Source organism: Gymnodraco acuticeps, unplaced genomic scaffold (genome assembly GCF_902827175.1).
Source record: "Gymnodraco acuticeps unplaced genomic scaffold, fGymAcu1.1, whole genome shotgun sequence".
Classification (NCBI taxonomy): domain Eukaryota; kingdom Metazoa; phylum Chordata; class Actinopteri; order Perciformes; family Bathydraconidae; genus Gymnodraco; species Gymnodraco acuticeps.
This window is the reverse complement of record NW_022992308.1, coordinates 1,395,730-1,416,206: the sequence shown is the minus strand read 5'-3', so window position 1 is coordinate 1,416,206 and position 20,477 is coordinate 1,395,730. Positions and strand designations below refer to the sequence as shown.

At 39.3% G+C, this 20,477-nt stretch overlaps 1 protein-coding gene across 3 annotated transcripts in view; it reads left to right on the top strand.

Moving 5' to 3' along the window:
* Positions 1-20,477, top strand: part of LOC117541089 (sodium bicarbonate transporter-like protein 11) — a 29,271-nt gene that overhangs the window by 4,422 nt on the left and 4,372 nt on the right. Inside the window, exons 1-16 of one of the 3 annotated variants that reach the window (XM_034208175.1) lie at positions 66-318; positions 8,727-8,777; positions 10,011-10,094; positions 10,421-10,464; positions 10,937-11,156; positions 11,658-11,739; positions 11,950-12,073; positions 12,596-12,805; positions 14,544-14,628; positions 14,794-14,919; positions 14,997-15,110; positions 16,998-17,130; positions 17,416-17,489; positions 18,372-18,651; positions 19,724-19,830; positions 20,161-20,326. In XM_034208175.1, the coding sequence (XP_034064066.1) occupies positions 282-318; positions 8,727-8,777; positions 10,011-10,094; positions 10,421-10,464; positions 10,937-11,156; positions 11,658-11,739; positions 11,950-12,073; positions 12,596-12,805; positions 14,544-14,628; positions 14,794-14,919; positions 14,997-15,110; positions 16,998-17,130; positions 17,416-17,489; positions 18,372-18,651; positions 19,724-19,830; positions 20,161-20,326 (1,937 nt within the window). In that variant the 5' untranslated portion in view covers positions 66-281. Of the gene's footprint in view, positions 1-65; positions 319-6,638; positions 6,688-8,726; positions 8,778-10,010; positions 10,095-10,420; positions 10,465-10,936; positions 11,157-11,657; positions 11,740-11,949; positions 12,074-12,595; positions 12,806-14,543; positions 14,629-14,793; positions 14,920-14,996; positions 15,111-16,997; positions 17,131-17,415; positions 17,490-18,371; positions 18,652-19,723; positions 19,831-20,160; positions 20,327-20,477 lie in introns of those variants that run through there. The other 2 variants (XM_034208176.1, XM_034208174.1) reach the window with 2 other exon arrangements.

The window sequence follows — 20,477 nt, the reverse complement described above, 5'->3', positions numbered from 1 at the left end:
ATACACATATTTCAAAAACTGAAATACTAGTTCATAGGCACAAGGACCCAGCAGACAGAAACATGCCTCCCTCTTCCTGCCCTCTCACTTCCTCGCTCAAACCTCCTGCTGGAGGAGGGGCAGTTTCACTTCAGAATGTGTGTGTAAGTGTGTGTGTGTATGGGTGTGTGTATGAAAGACATTGAGAGCACATCAGTGGTGAGTGCAGGGTGATTTGGGGGCAGAGAGAAGGATGATGGGTTGACCTTTGGAGAGCGTCTCACCTAAATAACCTGGATAACATGGAAGCCAAAAAGGTCCTCCATTTTGTGCCATCTGGTAAGTATACAGGGGTGGAGGGTTGTGAGAAGGTCTGTCATGATGAAACATGAGCCAACAGAGCCCAACACGTGGAGAGATCCTCTCTACAGACTGTGTGTGTGTGACTGAGCTGATAGCATTTGGAAAAGTTATCTATAGTGCCGGCTTTTATCGTTGGATGTACAATAATTTCTATTATCTTTTATGTGCCAGCTTCTGTGGGTGCTATTTCCTTTTTTTTATGTCTTTATGTGCTCTGTTTTAAAAGCACAGAATATGAGCAAGATGCTTTTTATTGCCAGGAAAGCCAGGAAGTCAAACGGATATGGCTTAATATTTACAATGTGGCAATAAACGGCACACTTATCTGTCATAGATAGGTTTTTTACAGCTAACCTGCAATTTATTTTGGCATGTTTTAACACTGTTATAAAGCCACACTGCTGGGGTTATCATTCAGAAAAGCACATTGCATTCAGTGTGTATTAAGTTAGAAAGACTATATTTTATGTTGCTATAGTGTCATATATTATCATCATAGCTACACAACTCTTATTTTATCACGTCACTTGCATAATATAACTATTACTCTGGCTATCAAACAACTCACTAGAGCTCTAAGACAATTATCCAACACAAACATGATTGGAAACTATTTTGATTATTGTTTTAGAGTATTACAAATCCGGCCAATACTAATGGGTCTGGATTATTGTGAGGCTTTGCTTCTTTTCTTTATGTTATATAAAGTGAACTGAATATATCTAGGTTTTGGGCTGTTGGTCGGACAAAGCTAGTGGTTTTAAATTGTAACCATGTTATTTGTTTTACTATTTTAAACTTATGATCAATTAATTGAGAATTGGCCAATTATTTACCAATACTGAAAAGCAATTGCAGAACTACAACAGGTATACATGTTTTTCTGTTCAGTGCCATTAATGGGTTAAAAAGTCCTACTTGAGTTGTCTCAGGTCAAGGATTAAGAAGATTATCTACCAGAAAAATGTCTAATATTCTAATCTGGCCTTTCCATTCTTGTTCAAGACATTCTCTGCTTGAAGTTGAAGATAATATGATACAATTGGATATAATAAAGAAGTTGTATCAAATCTACAGCATCCCCTTTCTTAGCTGCGGTTATCTTCAGGCTTACAAACGTTGTTCAAGTTTTACATCATCCAACAAAAAAATTGAATGTTATTAACAAGTTTTAAACACTTCAGTTTCCCAGAGGATTAATGTCACACTTTGAAGTTTACCTGAGTAGAAAGCACCTTCAGATGTGTACTTTGGCTAGTGAAGGACAACCTGTGTGACTGTTGCTCCGGTGCTGGATAACTAACATCGGGTCGTCCTTATCATTGACGTGTTGAAGTGGAATGAGCTGTAGTTCCTCCTTCCTGTTATTTGCTTTATTTCAATATATGAATGTGTACATTGTGACCTACAGAGCACACACTGTTCATGGTACAGCTGCATACACTAACCGTGGTCAAATATAACGCTGATAAGAGTTTAGTATACTTACTGAGAGGACACAATTACAAGCAGGTCTTTATGTTTAAAAGTCAAGGGTTCAAGTAGCAGTCAATTCACAAGCGTCTGCCTCGATGATTTGACCTTGTTCGGTTCAGCACAGATTTCTCAGCTTTGTAACTTTTGTTCCCAGAGACCCAACAAGATTCCTCTGTTTTTATATCGCTCAAGGACGTCCTCTCCCCACAGATAGCACTGTGACAGGGATGAATAAAAAGATGCCTGAGGCTTTAAGTAAGTCCTGTTTGTCAGAAGAGAGACGGCATTGCTAGATCGGAGATCGGGTATGTCAGGAGATACAGAAACATGTTTGGTTGAATATTTTTGAGAGAAAGGAATGAGCAAAATAACTGTTGAAAAAAAGACATTCTCTGTTGCACATATTCAATCCGAGAAAGATTAATAAATAAACATTCAGTTTCTTAATCCTGGTGAAAATGCAAGAACAGTGTTATTATCTTGAGTATTGTGGTGTATTTTCCACACATTTCATATTACTGCTCGCCTCCATCACACCTCTCTCATCTGTGTTGGTAGATCAATATAAAGAGGATGAGGAAGCAGAAGTGAATTCATTAAAGCAGAAACATGTCTTTTTCCCAACTGAGAACCAAACAAAGATCTCTGGCACATTACTTTTTTTTGCTAGCTATTAAAACCTAGAGTAAAGTTGGCTAGTCATATAAAATCACATTTGATTGGAAATTTAAATGTAACCAGCCAAGAGTTCAACGCTTTGTAGGAAGAGATACGGATATGAATACATTTACATATTTGTGAATATATGGCATTGAGTGGTGGAATGAAAATGTGTACATTTAAAATGTTCAAGTACAATTTTGAGGTACATGTACTTCAGCTCAGTATTCATATTTTATGTGACTTTTAACAATTACTCCATTACATTATGGAAGCAAATATTATACCTTTACTCCACTACATCTGAAAAAAGGAGTTGCTTTATAGATTCAGACAAAGAGCTAATGACAAATATAAATAAAATATTACATAATTCTAAAATTAGCCCCACAATTGCTGGCTGTTATAGAACCATTAATGCATCAATAGTCTTGATCCATACTTAATCCTTATATATGATTTTGAAATGGGTTCTTACAATAAGTACTTTAACTTGCGGTACTATAAGTGTATTTTGATACCAATTCTGACTTTTGCTTGAGTAAGGTTTTAAATGCAGGATTTTTACTTTCAACCTGTAACTTCTACTTGAGTATTGGTGATGTCACTTGAATAAAATATCTGAGTACTTCTTGCATCACTGCTGGCATAAACCAAAAACGATAGATTGAAACAGAGACACAGGATTATAACTTGGAAAGTGTCTTGCAATAGTTTCACAGACAGATGTCAAAGCTGGACCAAAGAGTTTCTCTTACACTGCGATGTCACAGGAGTGCACAGTAAGAGAGAGTGTGAGGAAATTGGCCGCATGGCAACAGGAAACCCACAGGCATGAGCCATCGTAACTAACAGTATTTTGCATTGAACAATCATGTTTTTGTCTCCAAAAACTATCTATAGTAAACTAAATACATTCAAGTACATGTGATTATTGATGGCCATGCCTATATCCTCTAGAACATGGGTAACCAACAGGTCGATCGCGATCGACTGGTCGATCTTCAAAGCCTTCAGTGTCGATCCCTAGCATTTAAAAAAATAATAATAATATTTTCCAAAATAAAAATATTTTCCAAAAACTAAATATTTTCAAAAAAAAAAAGAAAATGTTCATGCTCTGGTTGGTTGGTTGTTTAAACAAACTTTTTAGAGCTAGCTCTGGCTTGTTGATTTGAATCACGCACAGGTCATTTTACAAACTCCAATTGGTTATTACATATGTTGACGTCTATGAATTGCTGCATGCAATTGTGGGTGGGGTTAAAAATCGTATCTTAACGGTCATCTTGAGGAGTAACTTAAACTGTACCAAGTTCTGCTAATCTTTAACCAACATCGATATGGCTGAGGATCTGGCGAAAAATAAATCAAAAATGTATTATTTCCACCCGGAATGGGAGCATGAATTTATTTTCACATCAGCGAAAGAGAAGACTATATGCCTCATACGCCTTGGCGAAACGGGGCAACCTGGAGCCATCATGCGAGCACCCATGGTAAATTCAAAGACTCATATCCACTCAACAGCGCATTAAGAACCAAAATAATTGATGAACTGAAAAGAGGACTAAAAGCACAGCAGTCGTTTTTCATCGCGCCTACAGCAAAGAGCAATGCAGCTACAGAAACGTCCCTCCGGATTTGCCATATTTTGGCTCAGCACAAAAAAACATTTACGGATGGTGAGATGATTAAAGAAGCAATGAGCGCCACAGCTGACGTCTTGTTTGCGGATTTCAAAAACAAAGAGGACATACAAGCGAGGATAAAAAGTGTACCACTTGGTGCACCTACTGTAGCCAGAAGAGTCGAGTCATTGCCCGAAGATGTATTCCAGCCAGTATTAAAAGACTTGTCTCTCTCTGAATACTTTTCAGTTCAATTTGACGAGTCTACCGATGCCACAGACACAGCCCAGCTAGGTGTGTTTGTCCGAATGGTTTTCACGGATTTTACTGTCAAGGAGGCCTTTCTTGCCCTTATCCCATTGAAAGAAAGAACCAGGGGTGAGGATGTGTACACGGCATTCAAGGACTATGTTCGTCAGTACAAGATTCCCATTCATAAAATAGTGTCCTTCACACAACCGATGGGGCACCAGCGATGCTCAGTGTTTGTTCAGGATTTGTTGCGCTGTGCAGAAAAGACCCAGACTTTCCACCATTTGTAAACTATCACTGTGTGATACATCAACAGGCATTGGCAGCTAAAGCAATTGACATGTCGCATGTATTGAATGTTGTTGTTAAGATTGTCAACGCAAAAGCGCTCTAGCACCGGCTATTTAAGTCTTTATTGGACGAGCTCGACTCTGTATGGAGATTTGATCCTTCACGCAGATGTAAGGTGGCTCAGTCGGGGCAAGGTGCTCCAGCGTTTTCTGGATTTGCTGCCAGAGATCATCAGTTTTCTGAAGTCTGAGGAGTATGAGCAGCTGCCCGACGATACTTGGTTATTGGACCTGGGGCTCCTTTCCGATCTGACTGCAAAACTCAATGACCTTAACCGAGAATTGCAAGGGAAAGACCGAGAGCTTGGTCACATGATTAGCGCAGTGGAGGCATTCAAAGTGAAGCTCAGTTTGTGGACCACTCAGTTAAGACATGCGAGGCTGACACACTTCCCAAATCTTGAAAAGGTGTCACAAAACCTCACAGACAAAACTGCTTTCCATCCTGAACAATTCTGCGCCCATTTGAACAAACTGACATCAGAATTTGGTGCTCGATTTGTGGAGCTACAAGACATGGGGCAAGTAGTTGGTTTTGTATCAAACCCTTTCCTCAGCATTGACATTGAACAGCTGTCAGCTAAAATGCAGGAGGTGTTTACATTACCTATGGGTGTTGACATGAAGATCATTGAAATGCAAAGCGACATTGAATTGAAGGCCAGAGCAAGAGATCAGGACTTTTGGTCACTCGTGAGTAGAGCGAGGTATCCACTGATTGTGCCATGTGCGCTTAAACTGAAGGCCTACTTTGGCTCCACATACGTGAAACGGCCTTTTCACAAATGAAAATAATTAAATCCAAGTATAGAACTCGTATGACTGACACACATCTTACTGACTGCCTCCGGCTGGCAATCACTAACTATCAACCAGATTTCAAAAGGCTTACAGATAATGTGCAGTCACAGCAGTCTCATTAAAGGCAGGCTGATAGAGCAACTTGAGCATTGGAAATATATTGTGCATTGAACAGAGAAGCTTAATATGGATTACATTGAACTGTAGGCTAATATCTGTACATGTGAATATTACTAATTTAACTGAGAAACTAAATATAGTGCATTGAACAGATAATGTAAATATGAATAGTTTGTATTGAACAGATATGCCTACCGTAAATATTAACATTGTACATTGCACAGATAACTGTGCATAACTGTGTCTTTCTTTGTGTGCATCTTTACACGTACATTGAGCCTGTTGTAACATAAATTGATTGCAAAAATAAATATGATGATGAATAGTCTTACTCCTAAATGGTTTTTTTGGAAGATATCGGATTGGTAGATCTCGGTTTACATTTTGGAATGAAAAGTGATCTTGGGCTTGAAAAGGTTGGTTACCACTGCTCTAGAAGTTATTGATTTTGTTTGTTTTTTAACATAGTGCTGGCTTTTATCATAAGCAGCTAATCACAATTTAAGTAATTGGACATGTTAAAGATGTGTATGGTCATTGATATCTGATACTTTTATTTAATTTAATTTTGTTCTCTCTTTTAGGTGTAGTTTTTAGATAAGCTTGTAGTTTGGTTCTACCTAACCTGCACATTAATTTTGTTTTTATTCACTTTTCCTCAGTTTGACCTTCCATTAAAGTGGAGCTATCATGCAAAATGCACTTTTGTACGTCTTTTATACATGAATATGTGTCCCCGGTGTTCCAGGGAACTCACCATGTGTCAGAAAATACAACCCTCTCTCTTTTCCTAAGTACCCAAATCTTTTAAAAACGGGACTACAACGAGCGGATACAGATTCCATCGGAGCTGACGTCAGCCCGGAATAGTGTTGTTCACACGAGACGTGTCCATTCACACGAGACCGCTGGAAAGCGCTGGAGACGCTGTAGTACATATGCCAGGCCTGTAAGTGGCGCTGTAGTCCTGCCACAAAAGCAGCAAAGAAGACTTCCCGCACATGGTTGCCCTTCTGTTTTATTCTACGCTGTGGCTCTTTTTCTCCCTCCCCGAGGTAAGCGTTTACTCCTGCTGTAATTCTCCCCGGTAGTCCACCAGCAAATGACAAACACCCACCTCTCCGCCTCTTCCAAGGAACGAGGGGACCGTGCGGCAAAGTTTCAGTTCGATTTGTTTCCGCCGGTCAACATGTCCGTTAAAGTTTAAATCTTCCGGACAAAATTAGAAAAGTGCCGGTCAAAGCTCTTCTTTGTTATTTATTGAACTTTAAAACAAATGAATAACGACTCTATATAATCATATAAGAATAAAACACGGAGGACGGAGATCTCTTTTCCTCCCCCTCTTCTGAGAGCCCAGCAGGGTGATCTCCCTCTCCTGCAGGGGGGCATGGTCAGCTGCAGCTCATTTGCATTAAAGCTAGGTCACAGAATCAGCCCTTGCAAAAACAGGGCTGGAAAAGAGCAAATGAGGCATGGCTAAAATGCATGATCGGTTTGGTATTTTGAAAAAAAACTTCACAGACATGTTTTATATAGGTATGGCCCTACAATATATATCTCAAATATAGCATGATAGGTCCACTTTAAGAAAATAATAAGACAGAAAAGTTAACAGGCCTGCAGAAAGACGGACTTACTGTGGTAGTACAAACAGGGACGGATAGATAAAGCAATCAGGGGGAAAATTCCCACGGACACAGTTTTGCTTTTGAAGCTAAAATAGAATTTGTCGCCAATCTCAACGTTGCAGCAAATGAGAAAAATAGTTACTGTTTAGTGTTAGTCAGTGTCTACTGTTGATCATGATGATAAGATGTAATGGAAAGAGTTTCCAACAAACTTGACCTTTATCTTAATGAGCCGAGACAGTAGAGGTCTCGATGAGTAAATCATCGTCCCTCTACACGTCCTGTGGTACAAACAGCTTGCTTTATAAGCTGAGTGGCCCCCTGTTGTCTGTGCAGGCTCCTGTGAAGTAGAAGAGGCCTGGGAATGTTCTGTCTAATCTGCTTTGAGATGTATTCTTGCTGGGAGCCCCCCAGAGCCAATCTCTGCCTCAGGCGAGGAAAAGCTCATCCGTGCAGCTTCAACACAGAAACACGAGCGCCTATACAAACATCAGGCGCAGGTGTCAGGTTTTTGTTGTAACAGAGAGCGAAAGGGTCTCTTTTCAATTCCTACTTCTGTTTCTCTATACTTTTGACATCATCATATCATGTGTAACGCTTCTTAAGTCTTCAAGGACTGACCAACTGCATCACACTTATAATATACGTTTAGACATATCAATCTTCGTCCAGGAAATGTGTTAGTGTATGATGGTAAATGGCTTGTATTTATTTAGTGCTTTTACAGTCTTTGCAACCCCTCAAAGGTGCTTTTTATTTATATATTTCTTCATTCACACATTCATACAGAAGAGCCTTCCGCTCAGCCGCTGAGAGAAGTTTGTGAATGTTTTGGTCACTTTAAGTTTATGCTACTGTTGCACAGGTCAGACGCAGCATGGCACAACTGTGTAAGTTTGAGAGTTTCACAGTTTTATCACCCTTAGCTGGTCACTTCGTATCTGTGACAACGTGTTTCGTAAAATGGGTTGCTCGTACTGACAGGAGGTTTTATCGCTCTGGAGCATTTAGCTCTTTCAGCTCATTATTATGGGTTAACAAAGGTCAATTTGACTTTTTGTTCCACTATTCCCACTCTCACCAACCTTGTTTGCAGCCGACAGCTGTTCTTGGCTGAGGAACTTTGATACAACTATTGTAAGCTATCTGCTCTGCAACAAACTGATTTATCTGCACTGGTAAAGATAGTGGAGAATTTACCCGCTGAGAAGCCAGATATTTCCCCCAGGTTTTCCTGAAAAGGAAATCATAGCTAAAAGATAAATACAATTGGACCTCCTTCATTAGACGGCTGAAAACATGACTTCAATAAATGTTGGACCAAGTAAAGTTTGCTAATATGAGCTATCATTTCCATAATGTGGTTGCAACTTAAAAAACAATGTTGAAAGCTTCTAATATAAAACACTTTATTATAAAAATGGAACGTGCAGTGAATAACACATTTGTCTTTCCTTCTACAGAGGATCCATCCAGCGGGAGGTCAAAGAATGGATATGTTTTCCAAGAGATGGGTGCGTAGCAGTGATAGATATCTGGATTGCTTTTTTCTCAGCATGGTTCCTGCTCCTTTGTGCAAGATATGCTCTACATTATTCAGGATATGAGGCAGAATAATGTAGATTTTCACATGGAAATGTGCTAATGGTAATGCTAATATTCCTCGCTGCTCACTGATGACCCATTCCTCATGCTGGTGAGCACAACACGTGTGTTGAGAGGTTAATTAATGGGTAAATAATGAGGCAGATCATCTGTGGGTCGATGACGGGAAGCGGGAATAATCATAGCTCAAGCGTAGCTCTTGAAGGGTTAAGGTTAATCCTCCAATTCTGTAGCTGTTCCTTTCCCCCCTCATTAAAAATGGCGATGGAGATGCCATATTTATCTTCTATACAATTAAGGAATTTATGAGCGGCTGCTATTGTTAAAGTGCTGCGTGTAAGGGGAATGTTTTTATTGGGTCTCTCTCTCTCTCTACCCGCCTGCTGTGTGCCTGTCAACAGATGGCAGAGTGGTGGAAGGAAAACATAATAAATAATAATAATCCTTATATTTATTATAGCGCTTTATCAAAGACTCTCAAAGCGCTTTACAAATACACATTACACATACAGATCATACATGTAATGGTCATTTACTGTGGACAATACCCACAGGAGCAAATTCGGGTAAAGTGTCTTGCCCAAGGACACAACGGCCTGACGCAGTGGGGCGGGAGCGGGTTTCGAACTGGAGTTCCCCAACGCCCCCTTGATCTGATGATCAAACGCACAGACCACTGCGCCACCCGTCCCAAAAAAACATAAATTGTCCCTTACTGGAGACACGGTTTATGTGGCTGAAGCTGCATCTTAAACTTAACAGTTTTATCTCACTGTTATGTTCAGCTATAAAATGGCCTTCATTATTATATATCATATCATTATTATTACTTTAATCTCTTATGTTTATATATTGTATTTGATCTTTTATTGCACATGCTAAAATATTTTGTTTATTTAATATATTTTATTTTCTTCTTCTATGCATTTTTAAATGGAACAATTGTTACTAAAACCAATTCTCCCCTGGGATTATTAAATTAGTTCTGATTCTGATTTCTCAATCGTCAAGTCAATTGAAAAGTACTGCAGCAAAAAAACTAAGTCTGACACCGAATCTCTCAGTTTTGTTCAAATTAAAGTTTGTATGTAACTTTTAAACTGAGATTTATTGACTGTCACTCCTTATTTGTATATTCACAGAGCTGAAGGATGGGGAACAGAAGGATTGTGAGGATGATCTCAAGGACCACATCTATGACAGCCAGGTCCAGATCAGTGCGTCAGGTAATAATCATTTCACTATAACATGTTCAGCCTGTGGTTTGATTTGTTCTAAGATTATACATTAGAGAGAACAAAGAGCCATTATTTACCGATACACATTAATGAGCTGATGTAAGTGGCGCTGTCTTTCATGACTTCTATCATCTGAGGATAATTTGCCGCCTCTGCAATTAGGGAAATCATGTGTGCTAGCGAGTCATGCACATGCGGTTGCTAGATGTATTAGTTAGTTCCAAGAATAACTTTAGAAATGTGAAAGAACCATTCGGTTGCTGGAGGCAACCGTGTGTACAATGATATATTCTTTATGTGGTTTTTATTTGCAGATCCTGACTGTCCTGGCTTTGGGCTTTTGAACACAACAAGAAAAGTAAGATATGTTTTTCTTATCAGCTTCTCATCACAAACATGAATTTTGCAATACTGCAAAGAAAAACGGCATTTTACACTTTCAAAAACTGTTCCATTTTAATGCTATAATCCTCTTTTTCTAGTGCATGCTTCATATTTTATACTAAATAAGAACTGTAGATAGAATAGTCTGCACTGTTATTATATCCTGTTTCTATTATATTCTATTTTATTTAATTGTACTATTTTATCTGTGTTATTGTGTTGCACTGTTGGAGGAGCCTGTGACCTAAGATTTTCATTGTCATGACTACACTGTAGCTATGCACACATGACAATAAAAGCCTTGAGGCGAATATGAAAGCAGTAAGCTGGGAGGAAATGTGTGGATTAACTTGCCTTTGGGCGGATATACAGTCAGCCAAAGGAACATTACACCTGTTTGCACTTTGACATTAAGCTAATTTCCCTGTGTTCTTGGCTCACACTAGTATGTGAAGCCGATGAACTTCCATGAGGAAGTGCGCGCCCACAGAGACCTGGACAGCTTCCTGGCGCAGGCGAGCATCCTATTGGACGAGAAAGCTGCCACTCTGGACGAGGTCCTGAGGCGGATGTTAACTCACGTGGTAGAGGACGGCCACGGGGACTGCGATGTGGACGAGGTCATGAACTCGCTGTTCACGGACACAACAGGGGAAGAATTGAATAGTGAGCTAAATATATCATAAGCACTTTGAGCAGTGGTGGAATGTAACTAAGTACATTTGCTAAGTACTTATATCGTTGTACAATTTGGAAGACCTGTACTTAACCTGAATACTTCAGTTGTTTGCACCTTTATACAACTGAAATCTAACGAGTCATATATACGTTTTTTAAAAGCCCCACCAATGAAGAGATGAGCACAATAACGCATCTCTATAAACACTTGTAATTCACTTGCATGACATATTGATCTTCAGGAGGCCATTCAGCAACATGGCTACTTTTACTTTGGTTCTCCAAGTTCTACATTTAATTGGGAAAGAATTTGAATGCAATACTTTCATTTGTACTTGAGTAGTTCTCTATTCTTGTATTGATACTTTTACATAAGTAAAAGTTGTGAATACTTCAGTAATTACCGAGTGTAGTGTGTGTTTTCTTTAAACGATGCTTGTAATATCAACTTGTTTTGGCGGTTCAGTTAATTGTATTATGCTCCCACAGTTCACCTCCTGTCAGAGACCCTTCAGGGTGTGATGGCTACTTCCACCGGCATTCGTTACCAGCAGTCCTGGCTTTGTATTCTGTGAGTTCTTCCACTATAATATCAGTTCAGTAGAGTTCATTTGACTGTACAGTGACAACAAACATAAAATCATTTCATTGGAAAAGCAATGTTCTTTTGGCTTTTTCACACCGAACTGGGGTCTAATTTACACCTGCCAATACAGAATGCTGCACAGTCAATCATTTATACACCACTGATCACATATCAATTAATTTCCCATTGATTCAGCTCCAATGTGAGGAGCCTGCAGAGACGCCATGTCTGCATCACCCGCCTGGACAGGCCACAGAACTGGGGAGCGAACTGCCGCGAGGCGCGCTACGTCATCCTCATCCTGGCCCCCCCACGGACGGTAGGGACAATTATCAGTTCTGCTATTTAATATTAATGATATAATGGAGGAAATATCAGGAATGTCCCCCTTGTAGCATCTTAAAAGTGTATAGGCGCAGGTTTTTCTAGCCTTTCATTTTAGTAACCTTGTCATCTTTGCATTTTGAACTGTTAATCAACAAGCAACTTGAACATGTCCCTTAGGTTGTGGGAAAACAACCATTTTTCATAATTTTTCTAAGGGATTTTATTTACCAATTACAGAGGAACTAATAACAATGGATTTTGTATTTGCCACCTTAATCAGGTGCATTGGGAACAAAACAACATTTGAATGTAGTAATCTTTGAGGTTTAGAACTGGCTGATGACCTTCGTTGTTGCTTTATCCTCACTCTTTTTTTATGTGATACAAAGTAAAAAATGGGCCCCACATGCTTGAAAATGTTTTCTCTCTCTGTGATATTATGAACAATTGAAACTGTGTAGAAGTTGTTGTTTAAAGCCAAATTAAAAGAATGTCTCATACCATTCTTCTCCAGAAAAGCACCAAGTCGGCCGTGGAACTCGGTAGAACATTTGCCACGATGTTCTCGGACATTTCCTTCAGACAGAAGCTTCTGGAGGCCAAGACAGAGGAGGAGTTCAAAGAGGAGCTGGTGCACCACAGAGAGCAGCTCTCCGTCGGCTCTGAGAAGCCGATTGTAACGGAAGTGGAGGACTCCGATCCACGGAAAGGGAAACCACTTGAGGTGTGAAAGAATAGCAAATAGGAGATGTAAAACACAATCTGTTATCAGTGCAGAGTGGCCCTTTGACTGTTGTATAACTGCAAAAAAGCACAGAGCTTATAAGCCAATATACAACGATACTTAACTCTACAAATAATGGAGTTGTGCTTGTAAAACCAACACTTATGTTCTCTACCAACTGTTAGATCTCCACATGTGGGACTCACCCGTGTGTTCTCCCTCCATCCAGGCACATAAAGATGTGAGGCCCTAAAGTAAAGTAGTTGAGCCAGATTATCCGATTATCCTGTTTCCACGCTCCATCAGCCAGGCCGAGGAGCGAGCAGCTGGGCAACAAACTGAGAGCGCTGCCAGGTCTGCCATGGCTCTGGCAGCAGAATGTGGCTCCATGTAATGATAAAGTACTTCATTATGTCCTGTGTTTAAATTGAGAGGAAATGTTTGCGCCCAGCAGGAGGGCGGAGAAGAGGGAACACCCAGATACTGCCTAGAGAGAAAGCATGCATTTGGGTTGTAAAAGAGCTAACAACAGGTTGTGGCTGCACCTGATGTCCTGAATGCTTTAATAACAGAATTGAAATGTAGGGTTGTTGCTGCCAAACCAACCTTTTAACCTGTTCTGCAATTACAGAGTTGCATAATACAAAAACAAGCAATGATGGCCCCTTAGATGTGTCATTATGTCCAATTTTATAATGGATGCGAGTTAAATTCCTCCAACAAAAATGTATTTAACATTTTTTTTATTACGCTCATTCAAAAGACCTTTTACACAACCAGCAAATTAATGAAAATTAATGTTATTCAAAAGGAATGTCCCAGTCAGAGGAATCTTTCAACATAAAGTCGTCTTTAGCACAGGAGGTTGCTCAGGTTGCAGCACAGCAAGGCCAAACAAATACATGCAAATGCACCGTCCTCAGTACTGGAGGATGAACTCAAATCCCTCCTAAAAGTAGGCTACTAATACTCCTATAAATACTCATGTTGGAAGTAAAACTCCTGCATTTGCAAAGTAAATTAGTTAGGTATAATCAGGAAAGATTCACAATAATTTATGACATGTCATACTTAATACATATATACTATATATATAATATGTGCTATATAAATCAAATTAAAAAATATGTAAAAACGTGCAGAATAACGTCACATTTAAGAAGCGTGAAACAAGAATTAGAAATGAATTAACACAAAATAAGTGATAGTTAATTGACAGATAATTTCAGCTGTATATTTTCATATGTTTATAAATGTACAATAGCTGTCAGATAATTGTAACGCTTGAGTAAATATACTTAGTGACTTTCTACTGCTAACACTAAGCCTGTTAGATTACTTTGTGTACTTCTACTGTTTACATCGCAAATGTCTACCCAAAGTTACATTGATTTCCATCTTAATAACTTTCTAGAAATGAAAAACATGTTCTGAACATATCAAAGATCACTGTGCACTGTGTTTGCAACTGATACGCTTGAAACTGAGTCAACTAAAGTATTTCATCTAATTTAGTGCCAATTTACCAACACCGTTTTGAAGGATTAAGGAATATCAGGATTACAAGCCATAACACATAGTTGTGCTTTTAGTATTTTAATACTGATTTCATTCCACAACTATAAGTCTCAATAGTCCCCTTCAGGGGGCTCTCTATGTAGTGAACATGAGTTACAGCATCTGAATAATTACTGGAGTGTTAAGTCTGAATGAATAAATCCTGTCTCTTTCTCCACAGTTCAAAGAATTCCTTAAATTCGGTAAAGGTGTTTTTGATGACCTCCGGCGCAGACTCCCTCTCTACCCGTCAGACTTCACAGATGGTATTAATCCTTTCTTGAAACACTGCCTTCTAAGAACAAATCTATTTGACTTAATTGCCTCGGCTGCAAAATCATAAAACGTCTTATTTAAAAGCCTAACACATTGAAGATAACTTGAGGTTTCGGCTGTTATATCTTTCATAACCCTTTAAATAATCCATCAAGGAATAACTGGGAAGGACCGCTGCCTGCTGAAGTACACCACCACTGCCATCTTCCTCTACATCGCCATTCTCCTGCCTGCTATCGCCTTTGGATCATTAAATGACGAAAGCACAAGAGGAGAGATAGGTATGCACCCTTGTCTTTATCTGCAACATTGTTTAATGTATGGCATGCAAAATTACTTAAGTCAGTTTTCTTGACAGATGTTCAGAAGACCATTGTTGGGCAGAGCATTGGAGGAGTGATCTACTCTCTGTTCGCCGGCTCACCTCTCGTCATTCCACTGACCACTGCACCCCTGGCCATCTTCATAAGTGGTGTGTATTGTGTATTACCATTTAAAGGTCACCAAGGTCCATTTTTTCATGTCTCTCATACATCAACATGTGTAAAGAGATTCTTAAAGTTTCAGGGAAAAATATTCTCTCACTTTTGTCCTGATCCATTTATATAAAAGCCTGTCTGAAAATGAGCTGATCAGATTTTGGCCGCTTTATGATGTCATAACGATTTTTTGGCTTGTGTAACCATTAGCCAACCAAGGTAACCCCCCCCCACCCTATCACCTGAATCTCCTCCTAGAGCACCATCATGTTCTTTTTCACCAAATATCTCCCAGAGGGGCGTGGGGAGGGGCTCCTTATTTTCATCTAAAGTAACAGACAGAGAATCAGCACTTTTGAAACAGGGTTGAAACAGAGGGGATTATGGGATGCTGCAATGATCTGTTTGGTGTTTTGAGCCAAACACTTCAGAGACATGTTTTGTATATATCTGAGAACTATAATATATTGATGAAGAACAGTATAATAGGGGACCTTTAACTAATAAGAGGCTGCATCTTCTCCAATTTCTCTGGCACAAGCACAAATCTGTAGGAAGTTTCAACATGGGTCAAACCATTATGTTTCCTTTCACTGTTTTCAGTCTCTCAGGGTTTATTTAGATATATTTCATTTAATTCTAGGCAAAAACGGACTCAAAATAGTATGATTAGAAAATGCATGTACCTCAAAAACCTCAAGGAGGAGCGAATTGAATATCAAAGATATGCACAACAGTACGCAGTGTATACATGTTCTTCATACTGAGACATTTGATACAATGTTGGCGTTTTTTAATTAATCTTTATCAGGAGTCCTGAATTTGACTATTCATTAAAGGGTTAAATGTACTGTGATCTAGACATTTCAAAGTTCTACTGTTTAGATATTTGCCTAGAGTATGGTGTAACACATTTCAGGCCTAAGTAGGGATGGGTATCGTTTGAAATTTATCGATTCCGATTTCGATTCCGGTTCTGCTTATCGATTCCGGTTCTTATCGATTCCCCGTTTCGATTCCAAAATTGTAAAATAAAGAGGTCAAACGTTTAGATAACAAAAATATATTTATTCTTAAAAGCTTTAACTGAAATTGTTACTAAAAAATATACATGCAATACAAATGTATTGCACAATAGCTGTGCTTTATTTTAACTGAGCTATGCCTGTGGCAAGCTATTAACAGGCATTACACTTTGCCTTTTCTTTTTTAGTGTAGTGGAGCCTCACTTCAGAGTGTTTACCGCGACCTATCTTTGGTGTTATGAAGTGACTGAGCTCGTGAAATGTCTACGGGAGGGCGGGGGAGCATCGCTGCGGGGCAACTGTGGACCTCTGTCGCCTGTCAGCGCAATTTATATGATGCCGTTTAAAAAAATGAAGGGCGGTGCCGGCCGTCAGCGTACCGAGCCGGCCGTCAACGGCCCGCTGACGACCGGCCGTTCTGTGATTCTCCAGGTCCGCCCTGTATTCCACCGGGTCACCGCAGCACCGCGGTGCAGACGGACCCGCTGGAATACAGGGTCTACCGCGTTAAGGAACCGTTAAGCAGAACCGAAATTGTGTATTTTGTATGGGTACCCGGTACCCGGCATTTTCTTATCGGTTCTCATCTGGAACCGAGTTTCGGTTCCCAACCCTAGGCCTAAGGCAAATCTGAACCAAATGTTGTTGCATTTAATACTGAACATAGTCTTCGGGCACAAATTGATTAATCAGGTGGATAATATGTAGGGGTTTAACTTTGAAAAAACAACAGATAAACTCCAATAAAGTATTATAATTACCAACAGGTAGCCATTTTACCAGACAGTTGCTGTGAAAACATAATTTTTAATATTGTGATTGACTTATTTTTGTGTCAATATGTATGTTTTTCAGTAATCAGGGGAATCTGTGATGACTACGACCTTGACTTTAAAGCTTTCTACGCCTGCATTGGTTTATGGAACAGCTTGTTCCTCATCCTCGGAGGCTTATTCAATGTCAGCCTTTTTATGAAACTCTTCAAACGGTGAGTACACAAAAACAAATATATTTCAATATGCCATATCACAGACAGAAACTTGTGGCCGGGCACTGAGGTGAGGCTACAGATAGGAGAAGACGCATCTGTTATGACTTGTTTTCAGACATAATTATACATTTGGTTTAATATGCACTCTCGCTATCTGGGCTATTATTTCACCTTGAGCGAACTGTTATGTCTGTGTTTGTATTAATAACACAAATCTGTTTAAACATGAATGATCATGCAATCTTTTTTAGAACACTTTCTTTTACATGTTCTATCTTTCAGCTCAACAGAAGAAGTCATTGCATTGTTTATCTCAATTGCTTTTGTTGGGGATGCAGTGAAAGGCACCGTTAAAAGTAAGTCAAGACAAGGTTAGACTACATTAAACATGTTTTGAATGTTTTTGCAGCAGAGCTATCTCCCCACACCGCAGGGGGGATGACTAAACGTCCCTCACACCGTTTGTTGTAGGTAATGAAGCCCAGCAAATATTCAGATCCATCACAAAGTCTTTAGAGGAAAAGCAAGCATAAAATCAAACAGGCTCCCAACCCTGTAATGTAAATATAATGTAGTCTGTCACACAGCTTCTGTTTCTATCAGTTTTATACAAGGGTTTGTCACAAGACTGGAAATAAATGCATTAGATGTATTCTATTATTTTAAGCCTCAGGTTGTTGTAGCTGCTAAACTGCATCAAACCGAGCAAAGCTTCAATTCAGAGCAGTGCTTGAATGCCTGTAAATATACTTATAATTAATACATAGAAGGTACATAATATCAATAAGGTAGTAGAATATCTTATGGACACTATCTAGCCGAGATCTAAGGACTTCTTAAATGTGTCAGTTTCTAAGTACAGTTTTATTTTGTACAGCAGCATGTTCCTGCCATCATGGCAAAACATGTTTTTCATAACAACAAGGAACTTCTTAATTTTTTACAAGATCCCAAATAACAAACTGCATTATATAAATGTTACAGGGAACATGTTCTTGTAGTAACACCTGCACCTTACAGTGTACTTTAGTTGTTAAAACACACTTGATACATACAATTACATTAAAAAGATCTGGTAAAAACAAGAGCAAGGCTGGTAGCAATCCCTTTACGTTAAGATCTGAATTATTTTTCAACAAGAAGCAACATTTAAATTAATGTGAAATGGTTTCTCAAAAATCAGAAAGGTGACCCTCTATAACAAGAAGCTTGTCCTCTCTCTTCTTCCCCTTCACTAGTTTTTAACCACTTCTACCATGCACCCACACTGGCGACCACAAACACCACGTTCGTGCTCCAGCAGATCACTGAGATTCTAGAGAAGGCCAACAACCAGACGGGGAACATGCTGGCGTCTCCGAATGGGACCGTGTCGGTGATGGGACACGCAGAAGAGCATACGTTAGTGTTCCTGCCCGAGTCTCTGGTGCTGACCACCAGAGAGAGACCCGTCCTCTGTCTGCTGCTCATGCTGGGCACTCTGTGGCTGGGATACGCCCTCTACCTCGTCAAGAGGAGGTACGCTCCTTTTCTGAACTACTTATTCAATTTATCTATACATACTGCAAGAAGTGCGACAATAACTTGAACAACATCCTACAATACCACAAAGTAAAATTGCCTCGTTTTTTAAATATTAGTTCAAGTAAAGACTTAAACATTATAAGCATCTAGTGACGTGACTGTTTCTGTTGTCTTTACGTATGCGGTCTTCAAGCCACATCATACGTATGGTGGAGAATGAGATACTAACGTTTATAAAGATACCAAAGTGTAATGCTGGGTTAATGTGTTTTAATGCCATGAAAAACAAATAGAGAACATACTGTATGTGATATTGTTGTCAGTCTGACAGTTCTGTTGGGCAGGTAACACAATAAGCATTTCCCTTTGAAATGTTGAGTAAGCATTAGTGTTAAGTATATTCACTCTAGTACTGTACTACTTACGTAACATGCTGAGTTACTTTTCCGGCCACTTTATAATGACTTTTCTTCAGCTTTAAGAAGAAAACGTGTGCTTTGTACCCCGCTGCATGTATCTTACAGCTGTAGTAACTTCTTAATACTTAATATATTACTCATTAATTTAATTAGATGAAAAAAGCACTGTTTTAAATGCAGTTCTTTCATACTGTATGTACTGAAGTATATTTTACATTGTTGTTTTGCTAGTTTTATATAAATAAAGGATAACAACTTTAAATATGAAGGGACATAAATGAAAGTAATTGTACTTGTGTATAGCCCTTAGGATCATGTTATTAGTGACTTTCTACCTCTGTGAACAGTAGTTGCATATATGTCCTCACATGGAAAGATGTGAAAAAGATGGAAGATTTCCCAGGAGTCAGGCAGGATGTATCAAATTATCCGCAACGATTTCCACCCTTCGGGTGTAGTAATGTAATGCATGAGGTAGATAAATGTATGTATTTCAATGTCTCCTGGGATATCTCCAAAACTTTTTACCACCCTGTATGAATTATTTTGAGCTAAGAGAGTAACTAGTGTCATCACTGTAGTAAAACTTGTAGAATTGATTACATCAGAGTTGTACAATGTTGAAATATCTTCTTTATCTCCCACAGTCCGTATCTGAATGGCAGAGTCAGAGAGGTGGTGTCTGACTGCGCTCTGCCTATCTCTGTGGTGGTGTGCTCCTTTATTGGCTCCTACCTTTTTCTCGACATACAGCGTGAGTAAAGATCTCTCATATAAAAGAACTGATTGAAGAGTACCCTCGAGACTTAAAATCACAACCTTGTCACAGAACACATTTCACTGTTCATAAATCCTCGGTTGGAGGTAGAGAAAAGGGATGTATTTGCTTTCAGGAAGCTTTCAACTCAGCGTGGCTCCTGAATCAATCTGGGTTAAAGACCCGGGGTTGAACGTTGCTTTAACACAAGCAGAAAAGTTAAATATGAAGACATTTCTTTATACAATGTTATCATCTTTTCCCTTGCAAGTGTGATGTCTCTGTTTGAGATGTGTATACTCAATGTTATGCTCTCTGTGCTATTAGTTCCTAGGTTCAATGTCCACGATGGCCCCATCTTCAACTTCCCTAATTTTGACAAGCTGTCAGGACTGAATACACTGTGCGCGGTCGGGCTGGGTTTCCTCCTCGCTTTGCTCATCTTCATCGACCAGAACATCGTCATCTCACTCACACATGTGCCTGAACACAAGTAAGACTTTGATTTTAGATGTACTTGCCAAACCAAGGCTATAAATGTAACATTACTCTAGTTTTTAAAGTGTCCAAATCTCATAGACGCTCTACTGCTCCTCTGCCATCTACAGAATAAAGAGGTTATATTGTTCTGCTGCTGTGTTGCA